At 42.4% G+C, this 23,930-nt stretch overlaps 1 protein-coding gene across 1 annotated transcript in view; it reads right to left on the bottom strand.

Annotated features, from left to right (window-relative positions):
- LOC117726536 (receptor-type tyrosine-protein phosphatase O-like) overlaps nt 1-23,930 on the bottom strand; it is a 31,985-nt gene that overhangs the window by 3,176 nt on the left and 4,879 nt on the right. The window contains exons 4-12 of the mRNA XM_034526865.1: nt 23,532-23,699; nt 23,034-23,300; nt 22,753-22,914; nt 14,723-14,919; nt 13,805-13,925; nt 9,752-9,945; nt 9,334-9,445; nt 6,065-6,228; nt 5,589-5,709 (exon numbers count right to left, since the gene is read on the bottom strand). Coding sequence (XP_034382756.1) covers nt 5,589-5,709; nt 6,065-6,228; nt 9,334-9,445; nt 9,752-9,945; nt 13,805-13,925; nt 14,723-14,919; nt 22,753-22,914; nt 23,034-23,300; nt 23,532-23,699 — 1,506 coding nt within the window. The remainder of the gene's footprint in view (nt 1-5,588; nt 5,710-6,064; nt 6,229-9,333; nt 9,446-9,751; nt 9,946-13,804; nt 13,926-14,722; nt 14,920-22,752; nt 22,915-23,033; nt 23,301-23,531; nt 23,700-23,930) is intronic.

A 23,930-nucleotide genomic window follows, 5' to 3' on the forward strand; every position in this document is an offset into this window, starting at 1 on the left:
ATACACCTCAGTTTAGTCCTGGTCCTCTATACACCTCTGTTTGGTCCTCGTCCTCTATACACCTCAGTTTAGTCCTGATCCTCTATACACCTCAGTTTAGTCCTGATCCTCTATACACCTCAGTTTAGTCCTGGTCCTCTATACACATATGTTTAGTCCTGATCCTCTATACACCTCAGTTTAGTCCTGATCCTCTATACACCTCAGTTTAGTCCTGGTCCTCTATACACCTCAGTTTAGTCCTGGTCCTCTATACACCTTAGTTTAGTCCTGGTCCTCTATACACCTCAGTTTAGTCCTGGTCCTCTATACACCTCTGTGTAGTCCTGGTCCTCTATACACCTCAGTTTAGTCCTGATCCTCTATACACCTCAGTTTAGTCCTGGTCCTCTATACACCTCTGTTTAGTCCTGATCCTCTATACACCTCAGTTTAGTCCTGATCCTCTATACACCTCAGTTTAGTCCTGGTCCTCTATACACATCTGTTTAGTCCTGATCCTCTATACACCTCAGTTTAGTCCTGGTCCTCTATACACATCTGTTTAGTCCTGGTCCTCTATACACATCTGTTTAGTCCTGGTCCTCTATACACCTCAGTTTAGTCCTGGTCCTCTATACACCTCAGTTTAGTCCTGATCCTCTATACACCTCAGTTTAGTCCTGGTCCTCTATACACATCTGTTTAGTCCTGATCCTCTATACACCTCAGTTTAGTCCTGGTCCTCTATACACATCTGTTTAGTCCTGGTCCTCTATACACATCGTTTTAGTCCTGGTCCTCTATACACCTCAGTTTAGTCCTGGTCCTCTATACACATCTGTTTAGTCCTGATCCTCTATACACATCTGTTTAGTCCTGGTCCTCTATACACCTCAGTTTAGTCCTGGTCCTCTATACACCTCAGTTTAGTCCTGGTCCTCTATACACCTTAGTTTAGTCCTGGTCCTCTATACACCTCAGTTTAGTCCTGGTCCTCTATACACCTCTGTGTAGTCCTGGTCCTCTATACACCTCAGTTTAGTCCTGATCCTCTATACACCTCAGTTTAGTCCTGGTCCTCTATACACCTCTGTTTAGTCCTGATCCTCTATACACCTCAGTTTAGTCCTGATCCTCTATACACCTCAGTTTAGTCCTGGTCCTCTATACACATCTGTTTAGTCCTGATCCTCTATACACCTCAGTTTAGTCCTGGTCCTCTATACACATCTGTTTAGTCCTGGTCCTCTATACACATCTGTTTAGTCCTGGTCCTCTATACACCTCAGTTTAGTCCTGGTCCTCTATACACCTCAGTTTAGTCCTGATCCTCTATACACCTCAGTTTAGTCCTGGTCCTCTATACACATCTGTTTAGTCCTGATCCTCTATACACCTCAGTTTAGTCCTGGTCCTCTATACACATCTGTTTAGTCCTGATCCTCTATACACCTCAGTTTAGTCCTGGTCCTCTATACACATCTGTTTAGTCCTGGTCCTCTTTACACATCTGTTTAGTCCTGGTCCTCTATACACCTCAGTTTAGTCCTGGTCCTATATACACCTCAGTTTAGTCCTGATCCTCTATACACCTCAGTTTAGTCCTGGTCCTCTATACACATCTGTTTAGTCCTGACCCTCTATGCACATCTGTTTAGTCCTGATCCTCTATACACCTCAGTTTAGTCCTGATCCTCTATACACCTCAGTTTAGTCCTGATCCTCTATACACCTCAGTTTAGTCCTGGTCCTCTATACACATCTGTTTAGTCCTGATCCTCTATATACCTCAGTTTAGTCCTGGTCCTCTATACACATCTGTTTAGTCCTGATTCTCTATACACCTCAGTTTAGTCCTGATCCTCTATACACATCTGTTTAGTCCTGATCCTCTATACACCTCAGTTTAGTCCTGATCCTCTATACACATCTGTTTAGTCCTGATCCTCTATACACATCTGTTTAGTCCTGGTCCTCTATACACCTCAGTTTAGTCCTGATCCTCTATACACATCTGTTTAGTCCTGATCCTCTATACACCTCAGTTTAGTCCTGGTCCTCTATACACATCTGTTTAGTCCTGATCCTCTATACACATCTGTTTAGTCCTGATCCTCTATACACCTCAGTTTAGTCCTGGTCCTCTATACACATCTGTTTAGTCCTGGTCCTCTATACACATCGTTTTAGTCCTGGTCCTCTATACACCTCAGTTTAGTCCTGGTCCTCTATACACCTCAGTTTAGTCCTGATCCTCTATACACCTCAGTTTAGTCCTGATCCTCTATACACATCAGTTTAGTCCTGATCCTCTATACACCTCAGTTTAATCCTGGTCCTCTATACACATCTGTTTAGTCCTGATCCTCTATACACCTCAGTTTAGTCCTGGTCCTCTATACACATCTGTTTAGTCCTGATCCTCTATACACCTCAGTTTAGTCCTGGTCCTCTATACACATCTGTTTAGTCCTGATCCTCTATACACCTCAGTTTAGTCCTGATCCTCTATACACATCTGTTTAGTCCTGATCCTCTATACACATCTGTTTAGTCCTGGTCCTCTATACACCTCAGTTTAGTCCTGGTCCTCTATACACATCTGTTTAGTCCTGATCCTCTATACACATCTGTTTAGTCCTGATCCTCTATACACCTCAGTTTAGTCCTGGTCCTCTATACACATCTGTTTAGTCCTGGTCCTCTATACACATCTGTTTAGTCCTGGTCCTCTATACACCTCAGTTTAGTCCTGGTCCTCTATACACCTCAGTTTAGTCCTGATCCTCTATACACATCAGTTTAGTCCTGATCCTCTATACACCTCAGTTTAGTCCTGATCCTCTATACACCTCAGTTTAGTCCTGATCCTCTATACACCTCAGTTTAGTCCTGGTCCTCTATACACATCTGTTTAGTCCTGGTCCTCTATACACCTCAGTTTAGTCCTGGTCCTCTATACACATCTGTTTAGTCCTGATCCTCTATACACATCTGTTTAGTCCTGATCCTCTATACACCTCAGTTTAGTCCTGGTCCTCTATACACATCTGTTTAGTCCTGGTCCTCTATACACATCTGTTTAGTCCTGGTCCTCTATACACCTCAGTTTAGTCCTGGTCCTCTATACACCTCAGTTTAGTCCTGATCCTCTATACACATCAGTTTAGTCCTGATCCTCTATACACCTCAGTTTAGTCCTGATCCTCTATACACCTCAGTTTAGTCCTGATCCTCTATACACCTCTGTTTAGTCCTGGTCCTCTATACACCTCAGTTTAGTCCTGGTCCTCTATACACCTCAGTTTAGTCCTGGTCCTCTATACACCTCAGTTTAGTCCTGGTCCTCTATACACCTTAGTTTAGTCCTGGTCCTCTATACACCTCAGTTTAGTCCTGGTCCTCTATACACCTCAGTTTAGTCCTGATCCTCTATACACATCTGTTTAGTCCTGATCCTCTATACACCTCAGTTTAGTCCTGATCCTCTATACACCTCAGTTTAGTCCTGATCCTCTATACACCTCAGTTTAGTCCTGATCCTCTATACACCTCAGTTTAGTCCTGGTCCTCTATACACCTCAGTTTAGTCCTGGTCCTCTATACACATCTGTTTAGTCCTGGTCCTCTATACACATCTGTTTAGTCTCTGTGTGTCTGTCTGTGTGTGTGTGCGTGTGTGTGTTGTGTGTCACTTTCTGTGTGTGTGTGTGTGTCTCTGTCTGTGTGTCTATGTGTCTCTGTGTGTGTCTCTGTGTGTGTCTCTGTGTGTGTCTCTGTGTCTCTGTGTGTGTCTCTGTGTGTGTCTCTCTGTGTGTGTCTCTGTGTGTGTCTCTGTGTCTCTCTGTGTGTCTCTGTGTGTGTCTCTGTGTCTCTGTGTGTGTCTCTGTGTGTGTCTCTGTGTCTCTGTGTGTGTCTCTGTGTCTCTGTGTGTGTCTCTGTGTGTGTCTCTGTGTCTCTGTGTGTGTCTCTGTGTGTGTCTCTGTGTCTCTGTGTGTGTCTCTGTGTCTCTGTGTGTCTCTGTGTGTGTCTCTGTGTGTCTCTGTGTGTGTCTCTGTGTCTCTGTGTGTCTCTGTGTGTGTCTCTGTGTCTCTGTGTCTCTCTGTGTGTCTCTGTGTGTGTCTCTGTGTCTCTGTGTGTGTCTCTGTGTCTCTGTGTGTGTCTCTGTGTGTGTCTCTGTGTGTGTCTCTGTGTCTCTCTGTGTGTCTCTGTGTGTGTCTCTGTGTCTCTGTGTGTGTCTCTGTGTGTGTCTCTGTGTGTGTCTCTGTGTCTCTCTGTGTGTCTCTCTGTGTGTCTCTGTGTGTGTCTCTGTGTCTCTCTGTGTGTCTCTGTGTGTGTCTCTGTGTCTCTGTGTGTGTCTCTGTGTCTCTGTGTGTGTCTCTGTGTCTCTCTGTGTGTCTCTGTGTGTGTCTCTGTGTGTGTATCTGTGTCTCTGTGTGTGTCTCTGTGTCTCTGTGTGTGTCTCTGTGTGTGTCTCTCTGTGTCTCTGTGTGTGTCTCTGTGTCTCTGTGTGTGTCTCTGTGTGTGTCTCTGTGTGTGTCTCTGTGTCTCTCTGTGTGTCTCTGTGTGTGTCTCTGTGTCTCTGTGTGTGTCTCTGTGTGTGTATCTGTGTCTCTGTGTGTGTCTCTGTGTCTCTGTGTGTGTCTCTGTGTGTGTCTCTCTGTGTCTCTGTGTGTGTCTCTGTGTGTGTCTCTGTGTCTCTGTGTCTCTGTGTGTGTCTCTGTGTCTCTGTGTGTGTCTCTGTGTGTCTCTGTGTGTGTCTCTGTGTCTCTGTGTCTCTGTGTGTGTCTCTGTGTGTCTCTGTGTGTGTCTCTGTGTGTGTCTCTGTGTGTGTCTCTGTGTCTCTGTGTGTGTCTCTGTGTGTCTCTGTGTGTGTCTCTGTGTCTCTGTGTGTCTCTGTGTGTGTCTCTGTGTCTCTGTGTGTGTCTCTGTGTGTCTCTGTGTGTGTCTCTGTGTGTGTCTCTGTGTGTGTCTCTGTGTCTCTGTGTGTGTCTCTGTGTGTCTCTGTGTGTGTCTCTGTGTGTGTCTCTGTGTGTGTCTCTGTGTCTCTGTGTCTCTGTGTGTGTCTCTGTGTCTCTGTGTGTCTCTGTGTGTGTCTCTGTGTGTGTCTCTGTGTGTGTCTCTGTGTCTCTGTGTGTCTCTGTGTGTGTCTCTGTGTCTCTGTGTGTGTCTCTGTGTGTGTCTCTGTGTGTGTCTCTGTGTGTGTCTCTGTGTCTCTGTGTGTGTCTCTGTGTCTCTGTGTGTGTCTCTGTGTCTCTGTGTGTGTCTCTGTGTCTCTGTGTGTGTCTCTGTGTGTGTCTCTGTGTCTCTGTGTGTCTCTGTGTGTCTCTGTGTGTGTCTCTGTGTGTGTCTCTGTGTGTGTCTCTGTGTCTCTGTGTGTGTCTCTGTGTCTCTGTGTGTGTCTCTGTGTCTCTGTGTGTGTCTCTGTGTGTGTCTCTGTGTGTGTCTCTGTGTCTCTGTGTGTGTCTCTGTGTGTCTCTGTGTGTGTCTCTGTGTGTGTCTCTGTGTGTGTCTCTGTGTGTGTCTCTGTGTCTCTGTGTGTGTCTCTGTGTGTCTCTGTGTGTGTCTCTGTGTGTGTCTCTGTGTGTGTCTGTGTGTGTGCTGACCCAGCTTGATGATGGTGGGGTTGGAGGTGTTGCGGCTGCGTTCCGTGCAGGCCGTCACCGTCAGGTTGTAGATGTCACCTGGAGGCAGAGGGAGGCTGGCCCGCATCACGTTACGAGTCACCTGACAACACACGCCGGCCAATCACAGTCAAGTATACAGTAAAACACAGACTTCCTGTTTCAGCAGAGAGGAATGAATGAATGAATACATTAAATAAATGAATGAATTCATCAATAAATAATGAATGAATACATTAATTAAATTAATGATTGAATCAACTAAATGAATGAATTAAATGAATGAAGGATATAAATCAATGAATGAAATGAATGAATACATGAATTAAGTAAATTAAATGACTTAATACATGAATGAATTCAATGAATACATGAATGACCACGTGAATGAAGTACATTAAATGACTTAATACATGAATGAACACATGAACACGCGGATGAAGGGGTGAATGACCCACGTCCACCGAGTAGCTCCTCTCCGGCCCCCTCTTGCCCACGGCGAGCAGCTGCCAGTGGAGCATCCGCGAGTGTGACAGGTCGACGAAGAGCTCGCCGTACGTCCAGCGCACGAAGAGGACGCCGTGGGCGTAATCCACGGAGGAGATGTGAGGCGCCTCTGGAGCTGCAGCAGGACGATCAATACCAACACAGATTGATTATGTTCCTCGATTAATCACACTACTCATTGTCCCTGAAGGAAATAAATACAATAACATGAAATATTTGTTTAAAAAACTGCTGCAATGTGAAACATACAAAACAAATTCTAAATTTCTTTCATACAATGTATAAATAAAAATGTACCCATTTAAAATTAAAACTAAATTCATTTGAAAAGTAATGAAAATTAAAAAGACAAATTCTCAGTTGTTGCCTTTTTAATCGCATATATATATAGATATATTAATATATCTATATATATATTAATATATATATATATAGAATATTATAGAATATATCTATATCTATATATATTAATATATATATATATATAAATATGTATGTATTAATATATATAGATATATATATAGTACCTGTAATATGTATATATATATATTTATATATATATAATATTTCAGCATCTGTAATGAAGCTATATATATATATTAATATATATGTGTGTGTATATATATATATATATATATATATATATATATATATATATATTACATGTTTAGCTGATACTTTTATCCAAAGCCACTTATATATATAGTACCTGTAATGAAGCTATATATATAAATATGTATATATTAATATATATATATATATATATATATATATATATATATATATATATATATAGTAGTACCTGTAATGAAGCTATATATATATACATATGTATATATTAATATATATATATATATATATATATATATAGTACCTGTAATGAAGCTATATATATATATACATATGTATATATTAATATATATATATATATAGTACCTGTAATGAAGCTATATATATATATATAAATATGTATATATTAATATATATATATATATATATATATATATATATATATAGTACCTGTAATGAAGCTATATATATAAATATGTATATATTAATATATGTGTTGGAGTTTTCCCCGGGGAACGAGAGGGTCGCCTCCCTGCGCCTACGGGTTGCGGGGAGTAAGGCTCTGACTATTGTTTGTGCTTATGCACCGAACAGCATTTCGGAGTATCCGGCCTTCTTGGAGTCGGTGGGAGGGGTCCTGGAAAGGGCGCCGCCTGCCGACTCCATAGTTCTCCTGGGAGACTTCAACGCTCACGTGGGCAATGACAGAGAAACCTGGCGGGGCGTGATTGGGAGGAACGGCTTGCCCGATCTGAACCCGAATGGTGTTTTGTTGTTGGACTTCTGTGCTAGCCACAGTTTGTCCATAACAAACACCATGTTCGAACATAAGGTGGCTCATAAGTGTACCTGGTACCAGAACACCTTAGGCCGGAGATCAATGATCGACTTTGTAATCGTATCATCTGATCTGCGGCCGTATGTCTTGGACACTCGGGTGAAGAGAGGAGCAGAGCTGTCAACTGATCACCACCTGGTGGTGAGTTGGATCAGATGGCGGGGGACTCGGCTAGAGAGACCTGGCAAGCCCAAACGTGTAGTGAGGGTGAACTGGGAACGTCTGGCAGAGGATCCTGTCCGGGAGGTCTTCAACTCCCACCTCCGGAAGAACTTCTCACAAATCCCGAGGGAGGCTGGGGACATGGAATCCGAGTGGACCTTGTTCAAAGCCTCTATTGTGGACGCGGCTGCTCGGGGCTGTGGCCGGAAGGTCATCGGTGCCTGTCGTGGCGGCAACCCTAGAACCCGGTGGTGGACACCGGGGGTGAGGGTAGCCGTCAAACTGAAGAAGGAGGCCTTTCGGGCCTGGCTGGCCCAGGGGTCTCCTGAAGCAGCTGACGGGTACCGGCGGGCCAGAAGGGCTGCAGCGGCGATGAGAAGGACTTTTCGGTTGGCCTCAAGGAAGTTCTGGCAAACCATCCGACGGCTCAGGAAGGGAAAGCAGGGTCTACCCCAGGCTGTTCTCAGCAGGGGGGGGGAACTGCTGACCCGGACTGGGGACATCGTCGGGCGGTGGAAAGAGCACTTTGAGGAACTCCTAAACCCGGCCAACATGTCCCCCGGAGAGGGGGCAGCGCCGGAAGACTTTGGGGTGGATTCACCCATATCCCTGGCAGAGGTCGCTAAGGTAGTCAAAAAGCTCCTTGGTGGCAAGGCGCCAGGGGTGGATGAGATCCGCCCTGAGATGCTGAAAGCGCTGGACATTGTTGGGCTGTCTTGGTTGACACGCCTTTACAGTGTTGCATGGGGGTCGGGAACAGTGCCCATGGACTGGCAGACCGGGGTGGTGGTTCCCATCTTCAAGAAGGGGGACCGGAGAGTGTGCTCGAACTATCGTGGTATCACACTGCTCAGCCTCCCGGGAAAAGCTTATGCCAGGGTGCTGGAGAGGAGGCTCCGACCGCTTGTCGAACCTCAGATTCAGGACGAACAGTGCGGATTCCGTCCCGGTCGTGGAACAGTGGACCAGCTCTTTACCCTCGCAAGATTACTGGAGGGGTCCTGGGAGTTTGCCCAACCAGTTTACATGTGCTTTGTAGACCTGGAGAAGGCTTTCGACCGGGTCCCTCGGGGGTTTTTGTGGGGGGTGCTGCGGGAGTATGGGGTGCCGGACCCGTTGGCACGGGCCATCCGGTCTCTGTACGCCTGCAGTAGGAGCTGTGTTCGTCTCCTCGGTAGTAAGTCAGACACGTTCCCGGTGGGTGTTGGCCTCCGCCAGGGCTGCCCTTCATCACCGGTCCTGTTCGTGACCTTCATGGACAGGATATCTAGGCGCAGCCAGGGGGCGGAGAGGATCCGGTTCGGGAGTCTCGGGATCGCCTCTCTGCTGTTTGCGGATGATGTGGTCCTGTTTGCGTCCTCGGACCGTGACCTCCAGCATTCACTGGGGCGTTTTGCAGCCGAGTGCGAAGCAGCAGGGATGAGAGTTAGCACCTCCAAATCTGAGCTGGAAAGTGTTGCTGGTGAGAGGGAGGCCTGGGTCGGCCTGCTGAACCTGCTGCCACCGCGACCCGACCCCGGATAAGAGGTGATAATGGATGGATGGCTGGATGGATGTATATATTAATATATATATATATATAGTACCTGTAATGAAGCTATATATATATATATAAATATGTATATATTAATATATATATATATATAGTACCTGTAATGAAGCTGGCCGTTGAGCCGTCGCAGCAGCTGAGTGGTGGGTCGCCCCATGTCACCATGGCAACACGGAAGTTATAATACCAAGCCGGCAGCAGATCTGTGACCCTCTGAACACAAAGATTATTATTATTATTATTATTATTATATATGTATATATATATATGTCTATATAAATATATATATATATATATATATATATCTGTATATATATATATATATATATATACATATATATATATATATACACAGTATATACAGATATACATATATATATGTACATATATGTACATATATATATATGTATATCTGTATCTATACATATAGAGAGATCTGTGACCCTCTGAACACAAAGATTATTATTATTATATTTACATATATATATATATATGTGTGTGTGTGTGTGTGTGTGTTACCACGGAGGCGATGACAGAGGCGGTGCCTGAGATCTCGTAGTAGGTCGTCCACTCGGAGGTCAAGGTCACCGGGTTGAAGAAGAACGTCTGCAGGACGAACTTCCTGAAGGACACGTGGAACGGCCGCTGCCAGCTGAGGATGAGCGCTGTGGGGCTGAGGGGGTAGACGGAGAGCTGCAGGACCCCTGTGGGCTCTGACACACACCACACACACACACACACGCACACACACACACACACACATACACATAAACACGTCAACAGACGGTCATAAACACGCCAACAGACGGCCGTAAACACGTCAACAGACGGCCGTAAACACGTCAACAGACGGCCGTAAACACGTCAATAGACGGCCGTAAACACGTCAACAGACGGTCGTAAACACATCAACATACGGCCGTAAACACGTCAACAGACGGCCGTAAACACGTCAACAGACGGCCGTAAACACGTCAACAGACGGCCGTAAACACATCAATAGACGGCCGTAAACACGTCAACAGACGGTCGTAAACACGTCAACAGACGGCCGTAAACACGTCAACAGACGGCCCGCAAACACGTCAACAGACGGCCGTAAACATGTCAACAGACGGTCGTAAACACGTCAACAGACGGTCGTAAACACGTCAACAGACGTCGTAAACACGCCAACAGACGGTCATAAACACGTCAACAGGCGGTCATAAACACGCCAACAGACGGTCGTAAACACGTCAACAGACGGTCATAAACACGTCAACAGACGGTCGTAAACACATCAACGGACGGCCGTAAACACGTCAACAGACGGTCATAAACACGTCAACAGACGGCCATAAACACGTCAACAGACGGCCATAAACACGTCAACAGATGGTCATAAACACGTTAACAAACGGTCATAAACACGTCAACAGACGGTCATAAACACGTCAACAGGCGGTCATAAACACGTTAACAAACGGTCATAAACACGTCAACAGACGGTCATAAACACGTTAACAAACGGTCATAAACACGTCAACAGACGGTCATAAACATGTCAACAGACGGTCATAAACACGTCAACAGACGGTCATAAACACGTTAACAGACGGTCATAAACACGTCAACAGACGGTCATAAACACATCAACAGACGTTCATAAACACGTCAACAGACGGCCATACACACGTCAACAGGCGGTCATAAACAAGTCAACAGACGGTCATAAACACGTCAACAGACGGTCATAAACATGTCAACAGATGGTCATAAACACGTCAACAGACGGCCGTAAACACGTCAACAGACGTCATAAACACGTTAACAGACGGTCATAAACACGTCAACAGGCGGTCATAAACACGTTAACAAACGGTCATAAACACGTCAACAGACGGTCAAAAACACGTCAACAGGCGGTCATAAACACGTTAACAAACGGTCATAAACACGTCAACAGACGGTCATAAACATGTCAACAGACGGTCATAAACACATCAACAGACGGTCATAAACACGTTAACAGACGGTCATAAACACGTTAACAGACGGTCATAAACACGTCAACAGACGGTCATAAACACATCAACAGACGGCCATACACACATCAACAGACGGCCATACAAACGTCAACAGGCGGTCATAAACACGTCAACAGGCGGTCATAAACACGTCAACAGATGGCCATAAACACGTCAACAGACGGTCATAAACACGTCAACAGACGGTCATAAACACGTCAACAGACGGTCATAAACAAGTCAACAGACGGCCATAAACACGTCAACAGACGGCCATACACACGTCAACAGACGGTCATAAACACGTCAACAGACGGTCGTAAACACATCAACGGACGGCCGTAAACACGTCAACGGACGGTCATAAACACGTCAACAGACGGCCATAAACACGTCAACAGACGGCCATAAACACGTCAACAGATGGTCATAAACACGTTAACAAACGGTCATAAACACGTCAACAGACGGTCATAAACACGTTAACAAACGGTCATAAACACGTCAACAGACGGTCATAAACACGTTAACAAACGGTCATAAACACGTCAACAGACGGTCATAAACATGTCAACAGACGGTCATAAACACGTCAACAGACGGTCATAAACACGTTAACAGACGGTCATAAACACGTTAACAGACGGTCATAAACACGTCAACAGACGGTCATAAACACATCAACAGACGTTCATAAACACGTCAACAGACGGCCATACACACGTCAACAGGCGGTCATAAACAAGTCAACAGACGGTCATAAACACGTCAACAGACGGTCATAAACACGTCAACAGACGGTCATAAACACGTTAACAGACGGTCATAAACATGTCAACAGATGGTCATAAACACGTCAACAGACGGCCGTAAACACGTCAACAGACGTCATAAACACGTCAACAGACGTCATAAACACGTTAACAGACGGTCATAAACACGTCAACAGGCGGTCATAAACACGTTAACAAACGGTCATAAACACGTCAACAGACGGTCAAAAACACGTCAACAGGCGGTCATAAACACGTTAACAAACGGTCATAAACACGTCAACAGACGGTCATAAACATGTCAACAGACGGTCATAAACACATCAACAGACGGTCATAAACACGTTAACAGACGGTCATAAACACGTTAACAGACGGTCATAAACACGTCAACAGACGGTCATAAACACATCAACAGACGGCCATACACACATCAACAGACGGCCATACAAACGTCAACAGGCGGTCATAAACACGTCAACAGGCGGTCATAAACACGTCAACAGACGGCCATAAACACGTCAACAGACGGTCATAAACACGTCAACAGACGGTCATAAACACGTCAACAGATGGTCATAAACACGTCAACAGACAGCCATACACACGTCAACAGACGGTCATAAACACGTCAACAGACGGTCATAAACACGTTAACAGACGGTCATAAACACGTTAACAAACGGTCATAAACACGTCAACAGACGGTCATAAACATGTCAACAGACGGTCATAAACACATCAACAGACGGTCATAAACACGTTAACAGACGGTCATAAACACGTTAACAGACGGTCATAAACACGTCAACAGACGGTCATAAACACATCAACAGACGGCCATACACACATCAACAGACGGCCATACAAACGTCAACAGGCGGTCATAAACACGTCAACAGGCGGTCATAAACACGTCAACAGACGGCCATAAACACGTCAACAGACGGCCATAAACACGTCAACAGACGGTCATAAACACGTCAACAGACGGTCATAAACACGTCAACAGACGGTCATAAACACGTCAACAGACGGTCATAAACAAGTCAACAGACGGCCATAAACACGTCAACAGACGGCCATACACACGTCAACAGACGGTCATAAAGACGTCAACAGACGGTCATAAACACGTTAACAGACGGTCATAAACATGTCAACAGATGGTCATAAACACGTCAACAGACGGTCATAAACACGCCAACAGACGGTCATAAACACGCCAACAGACGGTCATAAACACGCCAACAGACGGTCATAAACACCTCAACAGACGGTCATAAACACGTCAACAGACGGCCATACACACGTCAACAGGCGGTCATAAACACGTCAACAGACGGTCATAAACACGTCAACAGACGGCCATACACACGTCAACAGACGGCCATAAACACGTCAACAGACGGTCATAAACACGTCAACAGGCGGTCATAAACACGTCAACAGACGGTGATAAACACGTCAACAGACGGTCATAAACACGTCAACAGGCGGTCATAAACACGTCAACAGGCGGCCATAAACACGTCAACAGACGGTCATAAACACATCAACAGACGGTCATAAACACGTCAACAGACGGTCATAAACACGTCAACAGACGGCCATAAACACGCCAACAGACGGTCATAAACACGTCAACAGACGGTCATAAACACGTCAACAGACGGCCGTAAACACGTCAACAGACGGTCATAAACATGTCAACAGACGACCGTAAACACGTCAACAGACGGTCATAAACACGTCAACAGACGGTCATAAACACGTCAACAGACGCTCACCGATGTCGATGATGACGGGCTCGGACGGCGGGCTCGTCAGCGGCCCGTTGGTGTGGTGGACCACCACCCGGTACTGGGCCCCAGGGGTCAGGTGACTGATGATGTCACTGGTGGAGTTTTCCTGGAGGAATAAAAAACAATAACAATAAAACTTAGACTGAACCATAACTGACATAAATTAATTTATTCTGAAAATAATTTTTTTAAGTATTAAGAGAAACATTTTGAGAATGAAGTTTTAACTTGATAAAGTTTTTGAAAACAAAGTCCTAACTTTAAAAGAGTTTTAAAACAATGACAATATCATGAAATAAAGTTAAAGTTAAAAAGTTATTATTGAGTAAAGTCGTAATTAACAATAACACTGTTGCTGCTGTTCTAATCCGAGGAAAGTGTCACCCTGTGTTTTTTATATATTATATTTTATATATATTTTATCATTTTATCAAATTACATCAAATTCTGAAATAAAATATTCTGATTTATTTCATCTAACTGGCCCCAAAGACAGTCTTCTGTCATTAAAAGCTAAAATTGAGTGTTTTTGAGGAAATAAATGAAGGTATAAATTAGGCTACGGTATAAATTAAGTAGTTAAGGGAAAAGGTAAGGGATAAATTAAGGGATGCTTTCATGGCATCGATTGAGTTTTAAGGAGTTTTTTGGGGACCCTTAGAAATCCCTTAAACATTGCAGACTGCTCCCTCTCTGTGACCGACACAAGGAAATTGGGTCCCAGAACCAGAACTGAGAGAGGCAGACTTGAACCCTGATACGACAGCGTCTGTCCAAAACAACATAAAAGTCCACTGTAGTAACTTTAATACCGTTAAAAGTGAATCTGACGTTACTTTAGATGTTATCTGTATGTGTTTATAATCAGTCAATGTTTCCATAGCTGGGTTAAGGACCCGTTACCTCGCTGCAGTACGTGCTCTCCATCCTCTGGCTGAGGCTCGGGCGGAGGCAGGTGGTGGAGACCACCGACACCAGGCTGCCGATGTGGGTCTCTGAGGACGGAGCCCAGGAGACCACGGCGGTGCTGGAGTCCAGCAAACGGACGCCAACGGCCTGGGGACGCTCACGGAGCTCCTCCAGCAACTCACCAGTAGGACCTGAAACGAAGAACTGGTTTATTATGGTGCTATAAACAACCCAGTACTGGTTTATTACAGTGCTAGGAACTGGTTTAGATGGTGCTATAAACTGGTTTAGATGGTGCTGTATAATCTGGTTTAGATGGTGCTATAATATGGTTTAGATGGTGCTGTATAATCTGGTTTAGATGGTGCTATAATATGGTTTAGATGGTGCTATATAATCTGGTTTAGATGGTGCTATATAATCTGGTTTAGATGGTGCTGTATAATCTGGTTTAGATAGTGCTGTATAATCTGGTTTAGATGGTGCTATATAATATGGTTTAGATGGTGCTATATAATCTGGTTTAGATGGTGCTATATAATATGGTTTAGATGGTGCTATATAATCTGGTTTAGATGGTGCTGTATAATCTGGTTTAGATGGTGCTATATAATCTGGTTTAGATGGTGCTATAATCTGGTTTAGATGGTGCTATAATCTGGTTTAGATGGTGTTATATAATCTGGTTTAGATGGTGCTATAATCTGGTTTAGATGGTGCTATAATCTGGTTTAGATGGTGTTATATAATCTGGTTTAGATGGTGCTATAAACTGGTTTAGATGGTGCTGTATAATCTGGTTTAGATGGTGCTGTATAATCTGGTTTAGATGGTGCTATATAATCTGGTTTAGATGGTGTTATATAATCTGGTTTAGATGGTGCTGTATAATCTGGTTTAGATGGTGCTATAAACTGGTTTAGATGGTGCTGTATAATCTGGTTTAGATGGTGCTGTATAATCTGGTTTAGATGGTGCTATATAATCTGGTTTAGATGGTGCTATAATCTGGTTTAGATGGTGCTGTATAATCTGGTTTAGATGGTGCTATAATCTGGTTTAGATGGTGCTGTATAATCTGGTTTAGATGGTGCTATATAATCTGGTTTAGATGGTGCTATAATCTGGTTTAGATGGTGCTGTATAATCTGGTTTAGATGGTGCTATAATCTGGTTTAGATGGTGCTGTGTAATCTGGTTTAGATGGTGCTATATAATCTGGTTTAGATGGTGCTATAATATGGTTTAGATGGTGCTATATAATCTGGTTTAGATGGTGCTGTATAATCTGGTTTAGATGGTGCTGTATAATCTGGTTTAGATGGTGCTATATAATCTGGTTTAGATGGTGCTGTATAATCTGGTTTAGATGGTGCTATAATCTGGTTTAGATGGTGCTGTGTAATCTGGTTTAGATGGTGCTATATAATCTGGTTTAGATGGTGCTGTATAATCTGGTTTAGATGGTGCTGTGTAATCTGGTTTAGATGGTGCTATATAATCTGGTTTAGATGGTGCTATAATATGGTTTAGATGGTGCTATATAATCTGGTTTAGATGGTGCTGTATAATCTGGTTTAGATGGTGCTGTATAATCTGGTTTAGATGGTGCTATATAATCTGGTTTAGATGGTGCTATAATCTGGTTTAGATGGTGCTGTATAATCTGGTTTAGATGGTGCTATAATCTGGTTTAGATGGTGCTGTATAATCTGGTTTAGATGGTGCTATATAATCTGGTTTAGATGGTGCTGTGTAATCTGGTTTAGATGGTGCTATAATCTGGTTTAGATGGTGCTGTATAATCTGGTTTAGATGGTGCTATATAATCTGGTTTAGATGGTGCTATATAATCTGGTTTAGATGGTGCTATAATCTGGTTTAGATGGTGCTGTATAATCTGGTTTAGATGGTGCTATAATCTGGTTTAGATGGTGCTATATAATCTGGTTTAGATGGTGCTATAATATGGTTTAGATGGTGCTATATAATCTGGTTTAGATGGTGCTATAATCTGGTTTAGATGGTGCTGTATAATCTGGTTTAGATGGTGCTATATAATCTGGTTTAGATGGTGCTATAATATGGTTTAGATGGTGCTATAATCTGGTTTAGATGGTGCTATAATCTGGTTTAGATGGTGCTATATAATCGGGTTTAGATGGTGCTATATAATCTGGTTTAGATGGTGCTATAATATGGTTTAGATGGTGCTATAATCTGGTTTAGATGGTGCTATAATCTGGTTTAGATGGTGCTATAATCTGGTTTAGATGGTGCTATATAATCTGGTTTAGATGGTGCTATATAATCGGGTTTAGATGGTGCTGTATAATCTAGTTTAGATGGTGCTATAATCTGGTTTAGATGGTGCTGTATAATCTGGATTAGATGGTGCTGTATAATCTGGTTTAGATGGTGCTATAATCTGGTTTAGATGGTGTTATAATCTGGTTTAGATGGTGCTGTATAATCTGGATTAGATGGTGCTGTATAATCTGGTTTAGATGGTGCTATATAATCTGGTTTAGATGGTGCTATATAATCTGGTTTAGATGGTGCTATAAACTGGTTTAGATGGTGCTATATAATCTGGTTTAGATGGTGCTATAAACTGGTTTAGATGGTGCTGTATAATCTGGTTTAGATGGTGCTATAATCTGGTTTAGATGGTGTTATATAATCTGGTTTAGATGGTGCTATAATTTGGTTTAGATGGTGCTATAATCTGGTTTAGATGGTGCTATAATCTGGTTTAGATGGTGCTATAATCTGGTTTAGATGGTGTTATATAATCTGGTTTAGATGGTGCTATATAATCTGGTTTAGATGGTGCTATAATCTGGTTTAGATGGTGCTATAATCTGGTTTAGATGGTGCTATATAATCTGGTTTAGATGGTGTTATATAATCTGGTTTAGATGGTGTTATATAATCTGGTTTAGATGGTGCTGTATAATCTGGTTTAGATGGTGTTATATAATCTGGTTTAGATGGTGCTATAATCTGGTTTAGATGGTGCTATAATCTGGTTTAGATGGTGCTATATAATCTGGTTTAGATGGTGTTATATAATCTGGTTTAGATGGTGTTATATAATCTGGTTTAGATGGTGCTATATAATGTGGTTTAGATGGTGTTATATAATCTGGTTTAGATGGTGCTATAATCTGGTTTAGATGGTGTTATATAATCTGGTTTAGATGGTGCTATAATCTGGTTTAGATGGTGCTGTATAATCTGGTTTAGATGGTGCTATATAATCTGGTTTAGATGGTGCTGTGTAATCTGGTTTAGATGGTGCTATAATCTGGTTTAGATGGTGCTGTATAATCTGGTTTAGATGGTGCTATATAATCTGGTTTAGATGGTGCTATATAATCTGGTTTAGATGGTGCTATAATCTGGTTTAGATGGTGCTGTATAATCTGGTTTAGATGGTGCTATATAATCTGGTTTAGATGGTGCTATAATCTGGTTTAGATGGTGCTATATAATCTGGTTTAGATGGTGCTATAATCTGGTTTAGATGGTGCTATATAATCTGGTTTAGATGGTGCTATATAATCTGGTTTAGATGGTGCTATAATATGGTTTAGATGGTGCTATATAATCTGGTTTAGATGGTGCTATAATCTGGTTTAGATGGTGCTATATAATCGGGTTTAGATGGTGCTATATAATCTGGTTTAGATGGTGCTATAATATGGTTTAGATGGTGCTATAATCTGGTTTAGATGGTGCTATAATCTGGTTTAGATGGTGCTATAATCTGGTTTAGATGGTGCTATATAATCTGGTTTAGATGGTGCTATATAATCGGGTTTAGATGGTGCTGTATAATCTAGTTTAGATGGTGCTATAATCTGGTTTAGATGGTGCTATAATCTGGTTTAGATGGTGCTGTATAATCTGGATTAGATGGTGCTGTATAATCTGGTTTAGATGGTGCTATATAATCTGGTTTAGATGGTGCTATATAATCTGGTTTAGATGGTGCTATAAACTGGTTTAGATGGTGCTATATAATCTGGTTTAGATGGTGCTATAAACTGGTTTAGATGGTGCTGTATAATCTGGTTTAGATGGTGCTATAATCTGGTTTAGATGGTGTTATATAATCTGGTTTAGATGGTGCTATAATTTGGTTTAGATGGTGCTATAATCTGGTTTAGATGGTGCTATAATCTGGTTTAGATGGTGTTATATAATCTGGTTTAGATGGTGCTATATAATCTGGTTTAGATGGTGCTATAATCTGGTTTAGATGGTGCTATATAATCTGGTTTAGATGGTGTTATATAATCTGGTTTAGATGGTGCTGTATAATCTGGTTTAGATGGTGTTATATAATCTGGTTTAGATGGTGCTATAATCTGGTTTAGATGGTGCTATAATCTGGTTTAGATGGTGCTATATAATCTGGTTTAGATGGTGTTATATAATCTGGTTTAGATGGTGTTATATAATCTGGTTTAGATGGTGCTATATAATCTGGTTTAGATGGTGTTATATAATCTGGTTTAGATGGTGCTATAATCTGGTTTAGATGGTGTTATATAATCTGGTTTAGATGGTGCTGTATAATCTGGTTTAGATGGTGCTATATAATATGGTTTAGATGGTGCTATAATCTGGTTTAGATGGTGTTATATAATCTGGTTTAGATGGTGCTATATAATCTGGTTTAGATGGTGCTATAATCTGGTTTAGATGGTGCTATAATCTGGTTTAGATGGTGCTATATAATCTGGTTTAGATGGAGCTATATAATCTGGTTTAGATTCAATTTTCAATTCAGTTTATTTTGTATAGCCCAATATCACAAATTACAAATTTGCCTCAGAGGGCTTTACAATCTGTACACATACGACATCCCTGACCTTTGACCTCACATCGGATCAGGAAAATCTCCCCAAAAATAACCTTTCACAGGGAAAAAAGGGAAGAAACCTTCAGGAGAGCAACAGAGGAGGATCCCTCTCCCCGGATGGACAGAAGCTATATAATCTGGTTTAGATGGTGCTATATAATCTGGTTTAGATGGTGCTATAATCTGGTTTAGATGGTGCTATATAATCTGGTTTAAAAGGTGCTATAATCTGGTTTAGATGGTGCTATAATCTGGTTTAGATGGTGCTATAATCTGGTTTAGATGGTGCTATAATCTGGTTTAGATGGTGCTATATCATCTGGTTTAGATGGTGCTATAATCTGGTTTAGATGGTGCTATAATCTGGTTTAGATGGTGCTATATAATCTGGTTTAGATGGTGCTATAATCTGGTTTGGATGGTGCTATATAATCTGGTTTAGATGGTGCTATAATCTGGTTTAGATGGTGTTATATAATCTGGTTTAGATGGTGCTGTATAATCTGGTTTAGATGGTGTTATATAATCTGGTTTAGATGGTGCTATAATCTGGCTATAATCTGGTTTAGATGGTGCTATAATCTGGTTTAGATGGTGCTATATAATCTGGTTTAGATGGTGCTATAATCTGGTTTAGATGGTGCTATAATCTGGTTTAGATGGTGCTATAATCTGGTTTGGATGGTGCTATATAATCTGGTTTAGATGGTGCTATAATCTGGTTTAGATGGTGTTATATAATCTGGTTTAGATGGTGCTGTATAATCTGGTTAAGATGGTGTTATATAATCTGGTTTAGATGGTGCTATAATCTGGCTATAATCTGGTTTAGATGGTGCTATAATCTGGTTTAGATGGTGTTATATAATCTGGTTTAGATGGTGCTATATAATCTGGTTTAGATGGTGTTATATAATCTGGTTTGGATGGTGTTATATAATCTGGTTTAGATGGTGCTATATAATCTGGTTTAGATGGTGCTATAATCTGGTTTAGATGGTGCTATAATCTGGTTTAGATGGTGTTATATAAACTGGTTTGGATGGTGCTATAATCTGGTTTAGATGGTGCTATAATCTGGTTTAGATGGTGCTATATTATCTGGTTTAGATGGTGCTATATAATATGGTTTAGATGGTGTTATATAATCTGGTTTAGATGGTGCTATATAATCTGGTTTAGATGGTGCTATAATCTGGTTTAGATGGTGCTATAATCTGGTTTAGATGGTGCTATATAATCTGGTTTAGATGGTGCTATAATCTGGTTTAGATGGTGCTATATAATCTGGTTTAGATGGTGCTGTATAATCTGGTTTAGATGGTGCTGTATAATCTGGTTTAGATGGTGATGTATAATCTGGTTTAGATGGTGCTATAATCTGGTTTAGATGGTGCTGTATAATCTGGTTTAGATGGTGCTATAATCTGGTTTAGATGGTGCTATAATCTGGTTTAGATGGTGCTGTATAATCTGGTTTAGATGGTGCTATATAATCTGGTTCAGATGGTGCTATAATCTGGTTTAGATGGTGCTGTATAATCTGGTTTAGATGGTGCTGTATAATCTGGTTTAGATGGTGCTATATAATCTGGTTTAGATGGTGCTATAATCTGGTTTAGATGGTGCTGTATAATCTGGTTTAGATGGTGTTATATAATCTGGTTTAGATGGTGTTATATAATCTGGTTTAGATGGTGCTATAATCTGGTTTAGATGGTGCTGTATAATCTGGTTTAGATGGTGCTATAATCTGGTTTAGATGGTGTTATATAATCTGGTTTAGATGGTGTTATATAATCTGGTTTAGATGGTGCTATAATCTGGTTTAGATGGTGCTATAATCTGGTTTAGATGGTGCTATAATCTGGTTTAGATGGTGCTGTATAATCTGGTTTAGATGGTGCTATAATCTGGTTTAGATGGTGCTATAATCTGGTTTAGATGGTGTTATATAATCTGGTTTAGATGGTGCTATAATCTGGTTTAGAAGGTGCTGTGTAATCTGGTTTAGATGGTGCTATAATCTGGTTTAGATGGTGCTGTATAATCTGGTTTAGATGGTGCTATAATCTGGTTTAGATGGTGCTGTATAATCTGGTTTAGATGGTGCTATAATCTGGTTTAGATGGTGCTATAATCTGGTTTAGATGGTGTTATATAATCTGGTTTAGATGGTGCTATAATCTGGTTTAGAAGGTGCTGTGTAATCTGGTTTAGATGGTGTTATAATCTGGTTTAGATGGTGCTATAATCTGGTTTAGATGGTGCTATAATCTGGTTTAGATGGTGTTATATAATCTGGTTTAGATGGTGCTATAATCTGGTTTAGAAGGTGCTGTGTAATCTGGTTTAGATGGTGCTATAATCTGGTTTAGATGGTGCTGTATAATCTGGTTTAGATGGTGCTATAATCTGGTTTAGATGGTGTTATATAATCTGGTTTAGATGGTGTTATATAATCTGGTTTAGATGGTGCTATAATCTGGTTTAGATGGTGCTATAATCTGGTTTAGATGGTGCTATAATCTGGTTTAGATGGTGCTGTATAATCTGGTTTAGATGGTGCTATAATCTGGTTTAGATGGTGCTATAATCTGGTTTAGATGGTGTTATATAATCTGGTTTAGATGGTGCTATAATCTGGTTTAGAAGGTGCTGTGTAATCTGGTTTAGATGGTGCTATAATCTGGTTTAGATGGTGCTGTATAATCTGGTTTAGATGGTGCTATAATCTGGTTTAGATGGTGCTGTATAATCTGGTTTAGATGGTGCTATAATCTGGTTTAGATGGTGCTATAATCTGGTTTAGATGGTGTTATATAATCTGGTTTAGATGGTGCTATAATCTGGTTTAGAAGGTGCTGTGTAATCTGGTTTAGATGGTGCTATAATCTGGTTTAGATGGTGCTGTATAATCTGGTTTAGATGGTGCTATAATCTGGTTTAGATGGTGCTGTATAATCTGGTTTAGATGGTGCTATAATCTGGTTTAGATGGTGCTATAATCTGGTTTAGATGGTGTTATATAATCTGGTTTAGATGGTGCTATAATCTGGTTTAGAAGGTGCTGTGTAATCTGGTTTAGATGGTGCTATAATCTGGTTTAGAAGGTGCTATAATCAGGCGATGGGGTCTCTGGAGTCCGTACTGAGGTAGAAGGTGAAGCCGGTGTCGGCGGTGCTCTCCCGGGCCTCACAGTCTCCAGACGAGCTGAGCGTGGCGACCTGGACTCGGTACGTTCCCGACTCCGTTAACTCGGTGAAGAACTCGTGAGTGTTTTCATCCACGGTGGCGGTTTCTGTGGAGTTACCTGAGAACCAGAGGACAGGTGAGTACGAGGGTTTGGAGAACATTACAGATCAATCAAACAATTCATAATGAATAGTTATAAATGAATTATTGTTGTTATTATCATGCAGACCGGGATACCTTCTCTGGAGATGTAGATGTTGAAGCCGTCGTAGCTGGTGGGGGGTCTGGGCGGCTGCCAGCGCAGCTCCAGCAGGATGGGGGGCAGTTTGGTGGGCAGGCCGGAGGCCTCGGAGGGGAGACCCATGGCTGAACCAGGCTCGTTGGAGTCCTCGTAGTCCGACACTACGGCGTTAACAAACTCCTCCTCCCTGTCGGCAGGAGGCGGGTCGGTCGGGTCCAGCCGGGAGCTCCGAGTCTCCGTCGTCTGGTTCACGGCGTTGATGCCTGTCAGGTTTTGTGTTGGGCTAAAGGGAACCCGTTTGACAGCCCCCACCGCCCCTTCGGAGGTGTCCTGGTCCTCCTCCTGCTGCTGCTCCTGCTGCTCCTCCTGGACCTCCTGCTGCTCCTCCTGGACCTCCTGCTGCTCCTCCTGGTCCTCCTGCTGCTCCTCCTGGACCTCCTGCTGCTCCTCCTGGTCCTCCTGCTGCTCCTCCTGGTCCTCCTGCTGCTCCTCGCGGTCCTCCTGCTGCTGCTCCTCTATCAGCGGGATGTCCCGGGCTTGACGGGAGGCTCGCTGGCTCTCCTCAGCCCCCTCAGGAGGAACCACGTCTTGGGTTTCACCCGGCAGCGTCCTCCGGCTCAGGTGGACGATCTTATGGGAAATGTTGAGGGGGGGGTAGGGCACTGAGAGGGGGACAGGTGAGACAACAACAGAGTTAGACAGGTGAGACAACAACAGAGTGAGACAACAACAGAGTGAGACAAGTGAGACGACAACAGAGTGAGACAGGTGAGACAACAACAGAGTGAGACAACAACAGAGTGAGACAAGTGAGACAACAACAGAGTTAGACAGGTGAGACAACAACAGAGTGAGACAACAACAGAGTGAGACAAGTGAGACAACAACAGAGT

This window comes from Cyclopterus lumpus, chromosome 23 (genome assembly GCF_009769545.1).
Source record: "Cyclopterus lumpus isolate fCycLum1 chromosome 23, fCycLum1.pri, whole genome shotgun sequence".
NCBI classification, from domain to species: domain Eukaryota; kingdom Metazoa; phylum Chordata; class Actinopteri; order Perciformes; family Cyclopteridae; genus Cyclopterus; species Cyclopterus lumpus.